Source organism: Phlebotomus papatasi, chromosome 3, assembly GCF_024763615.1.
Source record: "Phlebotomus papatasi isolate M1 chromosome 3, Ppap_2.1, whole genome shotgun sequence".
Classification (NCBI taxonomy): domain Eukaryota; kingdom Metazoa; phylum Arthropoda; class Insecta; order Diptera; family Psychodidae; genus Phlebotomus; species Phlebotomus papatasi.
This window is the reverse complement of record NC_077224.1, coordinates 27,320,381-27,335,936: the sequence shown is the minus strand read 5'-3', so window position 1 is coordinate 27,335,936 and position 15,556 is coordinate 27,320,381. Positions and strand designations below refer to the sequence as shown.

General features: G+C 35.6%; 1 protein-coding gene across 1 annotated transcript; it reads right to left on the bottom strand.

Moving 5' to 3' along the window:
* Positions 1-1,525: 1,525 nt before the first annotated feature.
* LOC129807416 (uncharacterized) lies at positions 1,526-15,248 on the bottom strand. The gene is made up of 8 exons (XM_055856665.1): positions 15,095-15,248; positions 14,265-14,884; positions 8,042-9,146; positions 2,660-2,784; positions 2,332-2,591; positions 2,149-2,256; positions 1,936-2,068; positions 1,526-1,869 (listed from the first exon to the last, which is right to left on the bottom strand). The coding sequence occupies exons 2-8, from the start codon at positions 14,850-14,852 to the stop codon at positions 1,849-1,851; spliced, it is 2,340 nt and encodes a 779-aa protein (XP_055712640.1). The 5' UTR covers positions 14,853-14,884; positions 15,095-15,248; the 3' UTR covers positions 1,526-1,848.
* Positions 15,249-15,556: the final 308 nt, after the last annotated feature.

Genomic DNA, 15,556 nt, shown 5'->3' with positions numbered 1-15,556 from the left:
AGCAATTTCAACTCAAATCGTATTCAAAATTTAACGTATTTAGTGTCAAAATCTTTCAAAAAGAACAAATATTTAGATAGAATTCATTATTCATCAAATATTGGAATAAAAATCCATCATTTTAATCAATTTATTTTTAGTGTCCAATGTTATCCTCAAAGTGTCCAAAATAAGAACCTGTAGCCGAATTTTACAATATCAAATTTGAGAATGAGATTTTCAAATTTGAGAATCCTATTCTCAAACTCACACTACTCAGAATACTCACATTGATTTGAGAACGTTTTGTTCGAAAAATCGCACAATAAGATGCTCAATCATATTGCAATATTCATAAAAAATAATAAATAGTATCATTTTAGATGTTTTTGAACATATTTGTTTTTAGTAAATGTGAAAGATGAAAAGGTTGAGTTTACTGAATTATCAAACTCAAACTTTTTTGCTCAAACTCACACAATTTTACTCACATTGAGTTGAAACTCAACTCACATTGGAGACGCTTAGAGCAAGAGTGGTCTCCATTGTATGCCATTCCCTATTAAAACGGTCTACTTTTGCTCTGAGCATCTCATTGTGCAAGTTGCATGCGATTTTTCGAACAAAACGTTCTCAAATCAATGTGAGTATTTTGAGTAGTGTGAGTTTGAGAATAGGATTCTCAAATTTGAAAATCTCATTCTCAAATTTGATATTGTAAAATTCGGCTACTCTGGACAAAATTATAAGCCTTTCCCCTAGGTCTATTCACATAGATAAACTTTATACTGCGCCGTGTTGTAAATTAAAACTACGCATCAAAAGAGAAGATGGACGAGTAGCACGTAGGAGAATGGTACACATTTTACACTAGCAACATACAGAACAACACTGGAAGCGTGGACCTTGAAGGTGTAACGGAGGACTAATTGTCCTGAGTTCTCGATCGTCCATTGTAGTCCATGAATTCACAATACATAACGATGGAATTACGAAGAGCGATCAATGAGAGGGCATGCGCCGCTCTTTACGATGTTATCCCGAGTTCCTGGAGTGATTTCATAGTTTCTGACGGGATGGCTCCTTGCGTACGCACAACATCAACAATAGGGAGTACTCCTTTGGAGGTTATCCCGAACCTTTGGGCCAAGGTGGACGCCAAATGCTCGTAAATACTTTTCAATCTTATCCCGCAGTCCATCAGAGAGCCCCGTCCCATCCTCGTGGCCAATGCTTACCTTGTTGGTCCTTACCCTGACCTCCAGAAAAATACTTTAAGGTGTTATTCCAAATGAAAAATGAACATTTTTTGTGCCTTTCCTGTTACTGTCCATTATCGTTTTTTCTCCATTATCGATTTTTTTTCGTGTTGGTCCCTTCTCGACTGTTTTCCCTTGCCGTCTTCTAAAACTACCAAACAGTCATGACACGAACCAACACAAAGAAAGTGGATAATGCAGAAGCACTTGAGAACAGTATTTTCCATCCTTAAAAAGGAAACACAAGAAATTCTGTCTATTTGCTGATTATCCATTCTAACACCATCTTTCTATTTATGCATTTTTATTTTTATTCATCAGTATTATCATTTTTCCTATCTCCTCCAAAAAAAAAAACAACCTTACAACTAAAAAAGCGAAAATTATTGAAACATTTGGTATTGCGAATGATTTACTTCCCGAGATAATTTTGTCTCTAGAAGACCTCTTAAGAGTTTTTTTCCTTCTTTCTCTTCATCTTTTCTTTATAAACATCAATTTAAAAGTTTAGCACCTAAAATTTCATGCAAATTTTCTTCCTTCATCTTCTATCAATTGCAAAAAGAGTTTGTTTTTTTTTGTTTCTTCACAGAACTTACATAGAGGAATTTCATGATTGACCATTTGAAGCCTGTAAATTCAATTTATATATTTTTTAATTAGCACATTTATTTATAGTTTTCTTTTTAATGCTTACCTGAGATGTAGAACTATCACTCTCAATTTGCTCCGAGTAGACATTCTTGTAGCTCAAATAGTCTATGATCCTTCTAGGTAGTGGGAGTGTTTGGATCAAGTCCTTCCTTACAACAGCCTTTAGAATTACAAATCTGCTCCAACAGAAATACATTTTTCATATAAATCAGCTTCAAATATTTTGTTACAAATAATTTAGAACAAGAAAACTTACCTGCACATGTGCTGTAAACTTTGTACATGCTTAAATCTAGACACGGGATTCGTTAGTTGCACACGCATTGGTCCATGTTCTGGTCTTCGATGCAAGAAGAAGAGGTACCTGAAATTTCAATTAATCCCGAAATATCTAAGAATTTCTTCTTAAAAGACATTGAGAACCGCTATTCATTTCTACCTTCCACTTCGTGAATGTTCCACTGCCTTCTCGATAAACTCCACAATTGTGCGTGATTTAAATTTGGCATAGGAGCCAAATGAGAAAGTTCCTTGATCCTGTTCAATTCTCACATGACGCACGCATCGATTAAGTTTGAATGTCAAGGAAAAAATATAGTGATCATCTGAACTGTCACGCACAATAAAACTTCCATCGGGCTCATTTGAGAGTATCCTCTCGGCAGCTTCACTTGAAATCGGACCCCAATACCAACCGTACTAAAGGAAAAAAATATTAGTTGAAAAGAAAATGCTCGAAGAACCGCACAGCTTCACTTTGAACTAACCTGCTTGATCTTTTCAATGCTCGACGTAAAATCCATTTTCACAAGACCATCGTCTACAGAATTTTCCTCTTCACTCGCATTTCCAGTGTCGTTTGCTGTGCTCACATTTGCAGTTTCTGTCGAATCTGCCAACCACAAGACAAGCAAATTTTCATCAGAAAAAAGCAAAACACGAAGGGTTTGTATTCTTGATAACTAATTCATAATGGTGTTATTCCAATAAAAATTAAAAGACTGAATAGTTCTCCTGAACATTTCTTTTAGTACAAGGCTGTTCTTATGTGCTACTGCGTAGCGTAATCGACTTTTGTTTTTGTTGGTTCCTGTCACGACTGTTTGGTGGTTAGAACACGAAAACAGTCATGACATTTATCGTAGAATGAAATCCAATATTTAAAAATTTATTAAGTAAAATTTAAATATAAAGTTGAAAAGTGTAGTAATATTGAACACTAATTTTATTGTTAAAAATTTTGTAATGTTATCAATATAATTTAGAAATAAATCGTTGTTGGAAAAAAGAGGAAATCTTGCTTCTGAACAGTTTTTTTAGTACATGGCTTTTCTCATGTTCTAAATCGATATTTTTTGTTGATTGAGTCGATTGAGAATTCTAAATTGAATTCTAAGTCGACTGTTCTTTGCGTTGATTCCTCACACAAGGTGGTTGTATAACACGACAACAACTGGAGAAAACAGTTTTAATAGGAAAAAAAACACAAGAAAAAGTCAATTACGCAGAATTACATAAGCACAGCCATGTACTAAAAAGAAATGTTCAGGAGAAGGATTTGCCCTTTTCATTTTTCATTGGAATAGCAACATTATGATTTTATTTCTTTAAAAACGAAAATGAGAAATCATTCTCCTGAACATCTTTTTTTTTAGCACTAGCCTGTTCAAATGATTCTACTTAATCGATTGTTCTTTGAGTTGGTTCTTGTCATAACTATTTTCCCCAGTTCTCGTGGTCTTCCAAAACCATCAAACATTCGAGACAGGAACCAATACAAAGAAAAGTCAAAAAAAATTTTAATGTGCAAGTGTGATAGCACAGTTAGTCAGTAAATAAATTAATTTTAGACAATTTATAAAAATGGATTTTCTGTCAAAGAGATGGCAAAGCGTCTCAGCTTTGCGGAATGCTCGAACTCACGAGATAAAGCTCTCAGTGAAATAATTTTTCGCATGATCTTTTGATGCATTATTGATCAACTAGAGATCAAATTAATTCATAAATCACAAAAGCATTTCAAAATCAAAAATTGGTAAATAAATGATCATTTTAGAATGTTTTGGCATGAGTTATACCTAACGCACAATAACTTTTGTTTAGTAAACATGTTTTTGACATTTCAATGATAGTGAGAGAGATCTAGATCTAGTCATCTCGCTCTATATCATGAGAAATTTTGAAAACATGTTTACAAACAAAAGTTAGTGTGAGCTGGTCATTACAAGCATACGGACAAGCAAAAAATGTAAACACGAGAAAAATAAGTCAGTCAAAGATATTCAATTGATTCATTATTATACTGATTTCAAGACCAGATAAACACTGATTTTTTCGAAAATTCAAGATGGCGATTGTTTTAGGTCGTAGATATGTTTGGACGAAATATTCGCCTGGACCACCCCCAAAACATATTCAAAAATAAAAGAAATCGTAGAAGCCGTTTTCGAGAAAAACCAAAAAAACATGATGCGGGGGGCTGCAGGACAATTAAAAAAAAAGCGTCTAGAGATATCTTATTTTTATTGGGGGTCATCGAAGACCGGAAATGGATATCTCTTACTGCTCAAGCTCTAGGACGGTGACAAGTTAAAAAAAAGTCGATTATGTAACTGATCTCTCTTTGAGTTCGAGCAGTAAAATTGATATTTTTATGAGTCCTGCACAACTTTTAGATCAGGAAAATTTAATTAAATCAACATTCTCATATCTTTCTTTCTCAAACGTTTTGCACATGTCTGTCCCACGCTTTCGCACTCTTCTTCTTCTTCTTCTGATCATCACAGCATATTCAATTTAGTGCAATAGAATTTTGATTACGAAGGAGTGAGATATATATATGCAAAATATTTGTCAAGGGATGTGATTTTTTATTTCACGAAATTTTCCTGATCTAAATGGTGTGCATAAGCCATTACTGACCAAAACCGATTTTGCATTATTAAAATTGATTTATTACTGATCATTACATTACTATTACATACTATTACAGTAAACAACTGTATTAGGTGAGATTCTTAACAATCTCACCTACTATAATCCTAACAAAATTTCATGTCGTCCGATCGACCTCAAACTTGGCCAGAATGTGTTTTGACACTTCCTGATCACGAATATATGGATGGCTAAAAACCGTTCCCGTCCGTCCGTCCGTCCGGCCGCTCTTTGGAGCTTAATAGCTCCTAAACTAAAAAAGATATCAACTTGCGGTTTTCGGCAAAGGTTATATATCGCATGAAGATTGCAACTTGGTGCATTGACCCCCCACCCCCCACCCCTCCTTCTGCCATTTTGAAGACCCCCCTTTTTTTGATTTCTCAATAGCTCCGCCCCTATGGCATCGAGCGGGCTCAAATTTTAGTATGTTATAGCTGGGCCTTAGAGCTTTCCATCAATACTAAACTTAAGGTCCCCCGACCCCCCTGACCCGAGCTATAAGGGTCCAAAAAAAATTCTTAAAATGGCCATAACTCCTGTTCTAATTGTCAGAATTTAAAAAATGAGGGCTTTTTGGAAACCTCTCATGAAATGCCACTTCTCCTTCTAACATCACAAGTTCATAAAACCACCGCTAGGGGCGCTATTATTAAAAAGAAAATTTTTAAATCTTAAAAGTTAAATAGCTCAAAAATTCCTTATGCAATCGGGCTGAAATTTTAGTATGTTGTAGCCGTTGATTATACCTATCAAACAAAAAAAACCTTAAGTCGATCCATAACCCCTGACCCGAGCTATAAGGGGTCAAAGTTCGAACATTGACCGGCCTCTATCTCCGGTTCTAATTAACATAGCGGCCTAAATTTTACCTTTTTGGTTTCGTCTCGATGAGAACTTTCAGATGAAAGTTCAAAAAGTCACCACAGGTGGCGCTGTGATAGCGTCAAAATTCATCGAAATTCAAAGTCATTTTTCTCAAAAACGGCATTGTGCAAGTTAATGAAATTTTAGTATGTTGTAGTCCAGTCTAAGACGTTTCCAAAATGGTGCAAATGTGCGCTGTGGTTAAAACAGAACCGGAGATATGAGGGGTCAAAGTTCACAAAATTCAAAAAATCATATCTCCGGTTCTATGTGACCGATTTTGATGAATGAGGGTTTAAACGAAAGATCTCACCAAATGCTACAACTTTGTAGAATATTTGAACTTCGTGGGACCAACACCAGGGGCGCCACAGTCGAAAAACCAATTTCAATATCACATATCCTCAATTATCTCGACTGTCGCTGAACCGATTTTGATGATTACTTCGACATAATTGTAGAGTACATTTGTCTCTACATTTCGTCCATACATCATTTTCCGCTCAGACTACGCTATCACTCCGATTTTGCCGTTTAGGTGTGAAAAAATTGATTTTTCCCATAATAACGCTTTGAAATCACTCAGATGCCAATTTGACTGCCTCTACTCCACCAAGACACTTAAAATATGGTTTTAAATGGAAAGTCCTACAAAATACAACAATTCTTTGATATAGTTGAAGTTCAACAAATGACTACTTGGGGAACTCTGGATGAAAAAACGAGTTAAGAAACAAAAAACCTCGCTTATCTTGGCTTCTGAGTAATCGATGAGATCATGTTCTATGGGAAAATTATAGAGAACATTCTGGTCTACATTTCACCCATATATCACTTTTCTGTCAGTTCATCCAAATCCTTGATATTTTGGTTTAAATACAAAATTTGCATAATTTCACGAATTTGATTCAAGATAACTGAATGGCGTCCCCCAACTTCAGCTCTAAATCGAATTTGCTTGCACTCCGAGTTAGCTCACGTTAAGAATCTCACCTACATAAGCCGGTTAGGATTATCTGTCCCTTTTCTATAAGCAAAAATTGAATTTTAACCGGACAAGACCGATTTTTCATGAGCAATTGAATTTTTTATTGCCTCAAATTGATTTTTTACTGACTCAGGAATAAAAATGTCTTTTTTATAAACAAATATTGATTTATTATGTCTCCGCTCCGGCATAACTTTTAGATCAGAAAAATTTCATGAAGTTGAAATTCGCATCCCTTTCTTTCTCAAAACTATTGTATAGGTCTATCTCACTCTTTTACACTTTTCTTCTTATTTTAAACATTACACAACAAATTCAGTTTAGCTCAAACGAATTTAAAGCACGGGAGAGTAGGATAGACATATACAAAACTTTTAAGAAAGAGATGTAAATTTTTATTTCGTGAAATTTTGCTGATCTATAAAGAATGCCGGAGCCATTACTGACCAAAATTGAGTTTTCATAATCGAAATTGGCTTTTGGTCACCCAATAAAAAAAACTGTCTTTTTGGGACAAAAATGATTTTTTTTACCAATCAAAACCGATTTTCCATGAGCAAAACTGAGTTTTTACTGTCTAAAACTGATTTTTACTGGCAAAAATCGATTTTCTATGATCAAAATTGTTTCTTTTACTGCTTCAATTTAACTTTTTTACTGACAAAAAATCAATTTTTCATGACCAAGTAAAAAAAATAAAGTAACAAAAGTTTTACTGGCCAGATCAATTTTTAATAACCAAAATTGATTTTAGTTCACAATTGTCTAGGATTCTAAAACCATATGTTATCTTAATGTTAATTTTACACCTTTTAAGGGTAAAATCAACATGAAAGAAGGGTAACTTTAACCCATAATACACCTAAAAAGGGTAGTATTTACACTGATTTCGGATCAATACTGCAAAACAAAACGTTCAAAACAATAGAAACAATTGCATAAAAGTTTTAAACATTTCACAAAGTCTTCCGCTTTTTTTTCATCTGCAATATCAAATCTGTCAGAAAATTTTTGCAAAATTTTCTATAAAAAAAAACTCCTAACGAGTTAATTGATCTCGAAGAATGTTTCTTTTTCATTCTGCACAATTTTATTACGATTTAATTGAATCATCCACCAAACGACATTTTAATTGAAACATATTTATAGACGAGATTCGATGAGTCACTTTCAATTTAAATGTTTCTCAATTCTAAGTTATTTGCATTTTTTTTTCTTGGCAAAAATCCCAAATAAAAACTATAAAAATGTCAGATAAAATATAGATTTTGGCTTTTTGTTAATATTAAACATTGGATATTGGCGCAGAAAGATACCTAAATTAAAAAAAAAAATCAAAGTAAAAACGAAGTAAACTCACCTCGTCCGGGAAGCGGAGGCAGAGCCCTCAGTATTATCTTCTTCTTGGAATCACCCTTTGCCGTGCCATTCTGCTGTGCTTCATAGTCCCAATTCTCTCCTTGATTATTATTGTGAACATTGGCATTTCGATTCGGCTTCTGCTGAGACTTCCTAAAGCGAAAAATGCTACAGAATTTCTGTTTGAGATTCAAATGAATTGAGAATTGGGCTTTTTTGTGCTGATGGAACTTTGGCACTTTTCCACTGATATTGTTATTGAGTCCATTTTCACTGTTAGCCTTCTTGGCCCCAGATGACTTTCCTGTTGAACTTTGTGGTGTGTTCTTGGTGGGATTCCCACCAGTCAACACCTGTGAATGCCCTGACAATTGCACACTCGTCTCTGAACACTTCATACGACCCCACGGAATTACTCTGGGCTTTCGCATTGTGGCCTCACTCGAATCACTGGAATTGGCATAGAGATTGTGCAGAAGACGCTTAGATTCAGGTTGAATGCAATTCTCCGGAACACTGTGACGCTTATCAATGGTTTTGGATGCCTTTGTGGCAGTTCTCTTGTCATCTTTCCGACGTTTTTTATTATTTCTCACATACTTCAACCGACTCCGTCCCTTGCTACTACTACCCTTCTCCGGACGCACCATATCAATTGGCAGGGCATAGACGTCCGAATCAATTGGCACATTGTAGAAATCCGAGATTTCCCGACCCGTCAGCGCATCGTGTGACATGGCCTGAGTGATGAAACTTGAATCATCGGCCTTGGAGGCGCTGATGCTGAGACTATTGTGCGAACTTGACAGTCGAGAGGTGAGGGAATTGCGGGAATTGGGACGATTCCCCGTACTCAAATTGCTGCCCGTGTGATGCAACGGACTGTACAGGGTTGACTTTGGTGGTGTCTTGCGCCTGTAGCAACTGCCACAGGGTGTCTGGAGGACTCTCAAATGCTGACTTGTGCACTCCCGAAGCGGAGACTCTGAATCTGTCTTGGTGCGATTCGGCACCATGAGGTAACCCTGAAAGGCCTCAACGTCAGACGTTGAAGATGTGAAAACCTCCCCGTTGGGCTCGTCGTAGATATTGTCGTCGGTATAATCCTTTTAGGAGGAAAGGGTGAATTAAATTTCACAAAAAGTAGTAAATAAACTGGTCTAAAAACAGTTTTTTTTACAGCTTCTGTGATTCAATGTGAATTCTAACCTCGTCAGATCGGGCTCAAACTTTGTATAAATACGTTGTGACCCTCATAGATACCGAATATGCTAATCGTTAAAAATCTTTTTTTTTTCAATCCTCCAGCCATTTTCCGCAGTACACACCATCTCCTCAAAATGAAACTGCTCTAAGTGATTTTTTTAGATCTGCGATCATAGTAAACGACTCTTCATGTTACGTCTCTAGAAAAAAAATGCTAATACAAATCAAATGCATTTAGAACAGATTCATTTTGAGAAGATGAAAAGTTACTGAAGAGAAAAAGAAGAGATATCAACAAGAGGCTTAGGGTCGAATTAACACCTCTTCGACAGGGAACCCCTATTGGCACTTATGTCAAAATGTTGAAATTTATTTAATGTATATAATAAAATGTAAGTAAAATGGCGTTTTTTCATTAATTTACGTTTTTCGATAAGGATAAGTGTTCAAATTACATATTCCAAATCGTACAGAGTAGGATGTCAATAGGTCCTAACACGAATTCTGAAAGTGTCAATAGGTGTTCCTTTCACCCTACAGCAAAGGTTAAATAACTGGTATACAACATAAGATTTCCACCATTTTAGATGGGGGCCTCTCGACATTTATTTTTTAATACGTTTTTGCATAGAGGCACTGAAACCTATTGGCAAGTTTTTTCCTAAAAAGAATTGACTTATCAGTCTGATATATTTCAAAATTATGCATTAAAAACTATTTATAAATACATATTTTATAATGTTCGCCGAAATAATACAAGAACTAGGAGCAAATTTGTTTACGTAGAGGCAATATCTGCAAAATTTTTACAAGGAAAACTGAAAAATAGCTTCATTTTTTATAAGGCTTGATGGGCCCTTGATTTTAGAACACCACCAAATTTTGTTTTCTCAATTTCTCAACCCCTATAACATGGATAGATCTTAGATAAGAACTTGATCCAGTCCGATCTTTGTGACCCAGGCTACAAAGAGTAATTGTCAGAATTTGAATTTAGTTACCTAGGGTAATTTTGAAAGGTTTCGTGAAATGCTACAACTCTTCAGAACGTTACCAAGTGCATGCGACCGAAGCCAGTGGCGCTAAAATCAACAGTTCAGTTGTAGAAAATTCAAACTCGTAAATGTAAAGGTCCAAATCTCAGAGTCTACGATCTACGAAGAGGACGCCTTAGAATATTTTTTTGAGCAGAAATAAAGTGAAGCAACTTCAAAAATTGAAATGTAATCGAATTTCCTCAATGCATGCGTTTTTTTATTTGTTCTTTAGAATGTAAATAAAATTTGATAAATAAAAAAGTCCCGATTTCACGATTTTCTTCGTGTTTTCTTAGTTTAACTCTGAAATAGACTAATGAAAAAGATTGTAAAGAATATCAGGTAATTGAATGCTAAATTTTCTGATATTAGACTGATTTGACTATACTTCTATTCGTAAAATTTTGATTTAATCTCAAAAATAAGGAAATGTTTCGCAAAATTGGATACCACTTTAAATTTTTTGTAAGGTAATTTTTTGACAATTAAATAAATAAACTAAAGGTCTTAGTACGAGTTCTGTTTCCACTGAACTTGTTCAACTGGCTAATTTTTCAAAAATTGCAACCTCCAAAGAAACTTTCAGACTTTTGAACCACTATTCGGAAATTTATTTATCACTATTCGAAAGCTATTCGAAATGAAAACATCTAACGTTTACGTATTTTCCTATAAGACAGCAGGTTTTACTCAATGCGTGTCAATTCCAATTCGATTCTAATTAAACAGTAATCAGAGCGACATAAAAGTGAAATCAAAACATTTTTTTTTTGAAATTATTGATAAATTACTTTTAAAATAGAAAAAGTGATAGAATAATAGCAGTAGGGTAAGATGGGGTAATTTGGAATCATGCATAATTTCACTGAGAAAAAAATGGGATGCGATTAACTTTTTTCCTCATAACTTTAACACTTTTTAGGTGTAAAAATATATAAATATTTTTTAATGTTAATTTTACACATTTTTAAGTGTAAAATTAATATGAGAAAGGGTAACTTTAACCCATAATACACCTAAAAAGGGTAATAGTTACACCGATTTCGGATCAATAATGCAGGGTAAAACTAACATTTCCGAAATGTTATTTCGGATTTCTCTCAGTGTTGGAATTTTGATATTTCCTGACACTTTTCGATGGTAAAAGAAAAAAAAAAACAATAAAAAAGTAATCTCGAATGTAAAGTCTCGTACTTCTTCGTGGTTTTAGCTGAGATTGTCAAGAATTGTGGTCACAGGTGAAATCCGACCGAGTCAGATGGACCTCAAATTTTGGATTTACACATTTTGACACTTATAGGTCATGAATATCATATGCGCTAAAAATGGATTTTCGTGGATGGCCGTCCGTCCTGGCCAGAGTACAAACGCTTTTGGAGAGAGAATGGGAAAGAAATTTCGACAAATGGTTTTCGGCAAAGGTTAAATGTCGATAAGTGGCTAGAAGTAGATCATGTCAGACCCATCCCCCCTTCCTCCATTTTGGAACACCCCCAAATTTAGTTTTCTCAATAACTCAGCCCCTATGGCATGGATCGATCTCAAATTTTAGTATGTTATAGCTGGGCCTAAGAGCTTTCGATTAAAAATAATTTAAGCCCCCGACCCGACACCCCTGACCCGGGTTAGAAGGAGTCAAAAATTAAATTTTGAAATGGCCATGTTTCCTGTTATAATTGTTAGAACTTAAAAAAATTTTGGTGTTTTAGAAAGCTCTTTTTGACACCCCAATTTTATCCGATTTAATCGAAAGTCGATTAATCTTTAAGAAATGAAAACACGGAATTTTGACCTTTGATCTTCTCCTCCTTTATTCCTTGCCAACGTTTCGGAGCTTGATAGCTCCTTCTTCAGGTATGGAAAAAGAATGGTGGGAAAAAGATGTCAAGGAACTGGTTCACTACTACTTTTTCACAAATGGATAAAGTGGACAACACGATTGAGAATGAACTAACTACGTCCTATTAATCGAAATTTCAATTTTCTAAAATTCGATTTCAAATATTTTGAAAACTAGACGATGCTTTTTCTTTAAATTTTAGTATGTTGTAGCTGAGGTCGATACCTTTCCAACGATGGGTCGCTCTGATCCCTCAATGTTTCCTGACCCGAGCTATAATCAAAAACGTCTTGACCTAACTGCATTTTCGGTGTTTATGATGCGATTTCGATGAAATTTTAGTATATTGTGCCTAACGGCGTTATCACACTTGCACATTAAAATTTTAATGTGATTCACATTAATTATCGCTTGTGAGCGTCCAAATATGTTATTTGTGTCTTTGAGTCACTTAATATTTTTTGGGGTTTTTCTATTTATTGATAAAGAAGTGGACTTAGCATGCAAAAATAAGTTTAAATTTAAAGAGAAATTTAAATTAAAGAGAAAATCGCATTAATTTTTCACATTAATGCTATAAATCAATTTATATCAAATTTTGCGGGCCAAGTCTACCTTTTTATCAACAAATAGATCAAATTTTGAATATAAAATGATTCAAACACACAAATTACACATTTGGACTCACACCAGCGACAATTAATGTGAATCATATTAAAATTTTAATGTGCAAGTGTGATAACACAGTAAGATCAAGACCTTTCCAATGGTAGAGCCCATCTGTTCCTACTCAAATACACTGTACCCCGACTCTTATTATATCCAAATGGACCGGACTCTATTTCTAATGTTTATTAACTGATTTCAATGAACTTATTTTTCTTTCGTTCGCGTTTTGCACTCAGACTATTTAAAATAGAAAATGAACAGTAGTAAGCTCAGATTAGCTTATGGTATTTGAGATTCTTTACAAATGACCTCGAAATCTGTGCAACTCGGAATGCGTGAGAATTCGATTGTGTGTTGAATTCTGGGGTAAAGAATCGCGTCGAACCAATTTTATTCATTTCGACCGACAAGAACAGTTTACTCAACATGATTTTTACCCCCCAAAATTCAACTCATAATCGAATTTTCACGCATTCCGAGTTGCAAGAACCCCGAGTTGCACGCATTTCGAGGTCACCTGTAAAGAATCTCAGCTGCCATAACCTTATCCGGACTTATTACTGGTTTCTTTTTCTTTTTCACCGTCTGAAACAGTGAGAATATCTCAAAGTTTCTAAAATTGACATGATTCCGAATTACCCCATGTTAACCTATATCCGAAAAAATTGCTAGAGTTTTACAGATTTATCCGTGCACCTTAAAATCGGCCAAAACTGAGAGAAATATTAACGTGCTGAAAAGATTGAAAAGCCCACTAAGTGTCATCCTGAATTATGGGAACCTCAATCTATATAATCTTGAACATAGGACATGAGATAGCATCTCCACGTTCACAATTTTATTCTTGGTTTCCCAAGGGTTCTTTAACCGGGTCCCGGTCAAAATCCCGAAAGCCAAAATTCCGAATTCTTAAAAGTGTCATAGCTACTTCCGCGATTGCACCCGCGCTTGCTGGAGGCAAAGGGAAATCTTCTGTGTCTTGGGAAATTATTCTATACATTTTCCTCCATATAATTTCATCTCTTTCTCGATTTAAAAAATTCGGGATTTTGGCGTTCGGGATTTGGGCTGCCTCCGTTTTAACCATTTGCTGACTGAACGTTTACTCTTATCCGCCACTCTTAAATATTCATCGAAATATTTATCAATCCGATTCAAACATGTTTTCCACAAATTATTTGCAAAAAGAAATCTTTTGCTGCCTAATCTTCCCCGGTATCCCCTATTGTGTTTGATCAAGATCGTCTAGTTTAGGCTTAAGCAATAAATCGACTATATCAAGTATATATTCATATTAAGAATCTCAACTGCCGTAAGCGATCTAGGCTTAACCCTTGTTTTTCAAAAATATTAAAATTTCACATTTCTGACGATAAATTTCTTACAAATTCCAAGATAAAGAAGCTTTTCAAGAGAACCAAAAGTTGATACTTTTTTTACTGTTTTGTTTTGCAAAATATAAAAAGGCCTACCTTGATTGAGTAGTCGTAGGAATTGAGAACAGTGTCACTGGCGTAGATTTGAGGAGTAACTCGAACACGTTCTCCCAAGGATCCCTTCAGAGGCTTCTTGAGGGTGTCAAATTGGGCGTAGTAGTCACTGAAACTTGGCTCTGGCTCCTCGGCAATCTGAATCCTGGAGCAAGCCACAGCAGCTTCAGTGATAATATCCTCAGTGAGAGTATTGGCAAAGTCCTGAATGACTGGTGATCGCAGGAGTGTGGTCTGGGGTGAATCCTGAAATTCTGGGGGTGGATCTATTGGTGCCAGAGGTCCCTTCTTCAGTGTATTGAAGTTCTCAGCACTCATGCCACCATCCGAGCAATTGTCCAGGGAGTCAAACTCACCGTCACTCTCCACCAGCTCAAACTCAAATTTGCACGGTCCCAGGCGACTGGAGTCACCACTGGAGATGGAGCTGCTGGTGTGTGGCAGCCCAGAGAAGCCAGAGTCATCACTGAGGGACGTGACTGAGCTTACATGGTGATTTTCTCTGGAATTTCGCATATGCAAATTTCTTTGTTCCACCCCCGATTCAACATCATCTTGTGGCACATCCATCCTCAATCTCAACTCAACCACACAATGCAATGCTATGCAGATGGAGAGAGAGAAAATGCACATGAGTGATCAGCATGGAAAATGCAAGTGAAAACGCGCCAGTGAATGAAGAAAAATTGCAATGGAAATTTTGTGCAATCCGCGATGATTGAAATGTCAAATTCGTCCTCTACCTACGTTCTCTTTTTTTTTCACAACAAATTTTCTACCAATTGCAGAGCTTTTCCTCCACATTTACTCACATTGAACATTGTGACACAGTTTTTCCAAGCGTTTGTCACTATTTTTCACAAATTTTCCGTGCTTTATCCTTGGGAATTCTTCGAGAAAAACACACAGCAAAAATAAATTGGATTTTTTCGCAATTTTAGACGACAAACATGGCCGCCTGTCGACTAGTGTTGCCAGATGAAATAAAAATATCCCAAGTTGCTGGTAAGCACCAATCCCGCCAAAAAATTCGAAAAAAATTACCCTCAACGACTTTCTGGATTCTCGGTACACAAAAGTGTACAATACAATGATGTTATCCACAATTAAATGAAGCAAATTTTAAAATAATCATCTTTTTAACTCTTTCGCGTCTTTAGGGTAATGTCATGGCATGACTCGGGGAAAAAAGTTTTTTTTGGGTATTTACATTAATTGAAATCTATCTGTTCGTGCACGACATCATAATAGAAGGATGTAAGATACTTGGCTCA

Excerpts from the sequence above, each read along its gene's own strand:
- LOC129807416 (XM_055856665.1), bottom strand. The coding sequence starts at position 14,852 with ATGGATGTGCCACAAGATGATGTTGAATCGGGGGTGGAACAAAGAAAT. Across the intron at positions 2,785-8,041 it reads GCCTCCGCTTCCCGGACGAG|ATTCGACAGAAACTGCAAAT; the intron begins GTGAGTTTACTT and ends TGTGGTTGGCAG. Across the intron at positions 1,870-1,935 it reads GTGATAGTTCTACATCTCAG|GCTTCAAATGGTCAATCATG; the intron begins GTAAGCATTAAA and ends TTGAATTTACAG.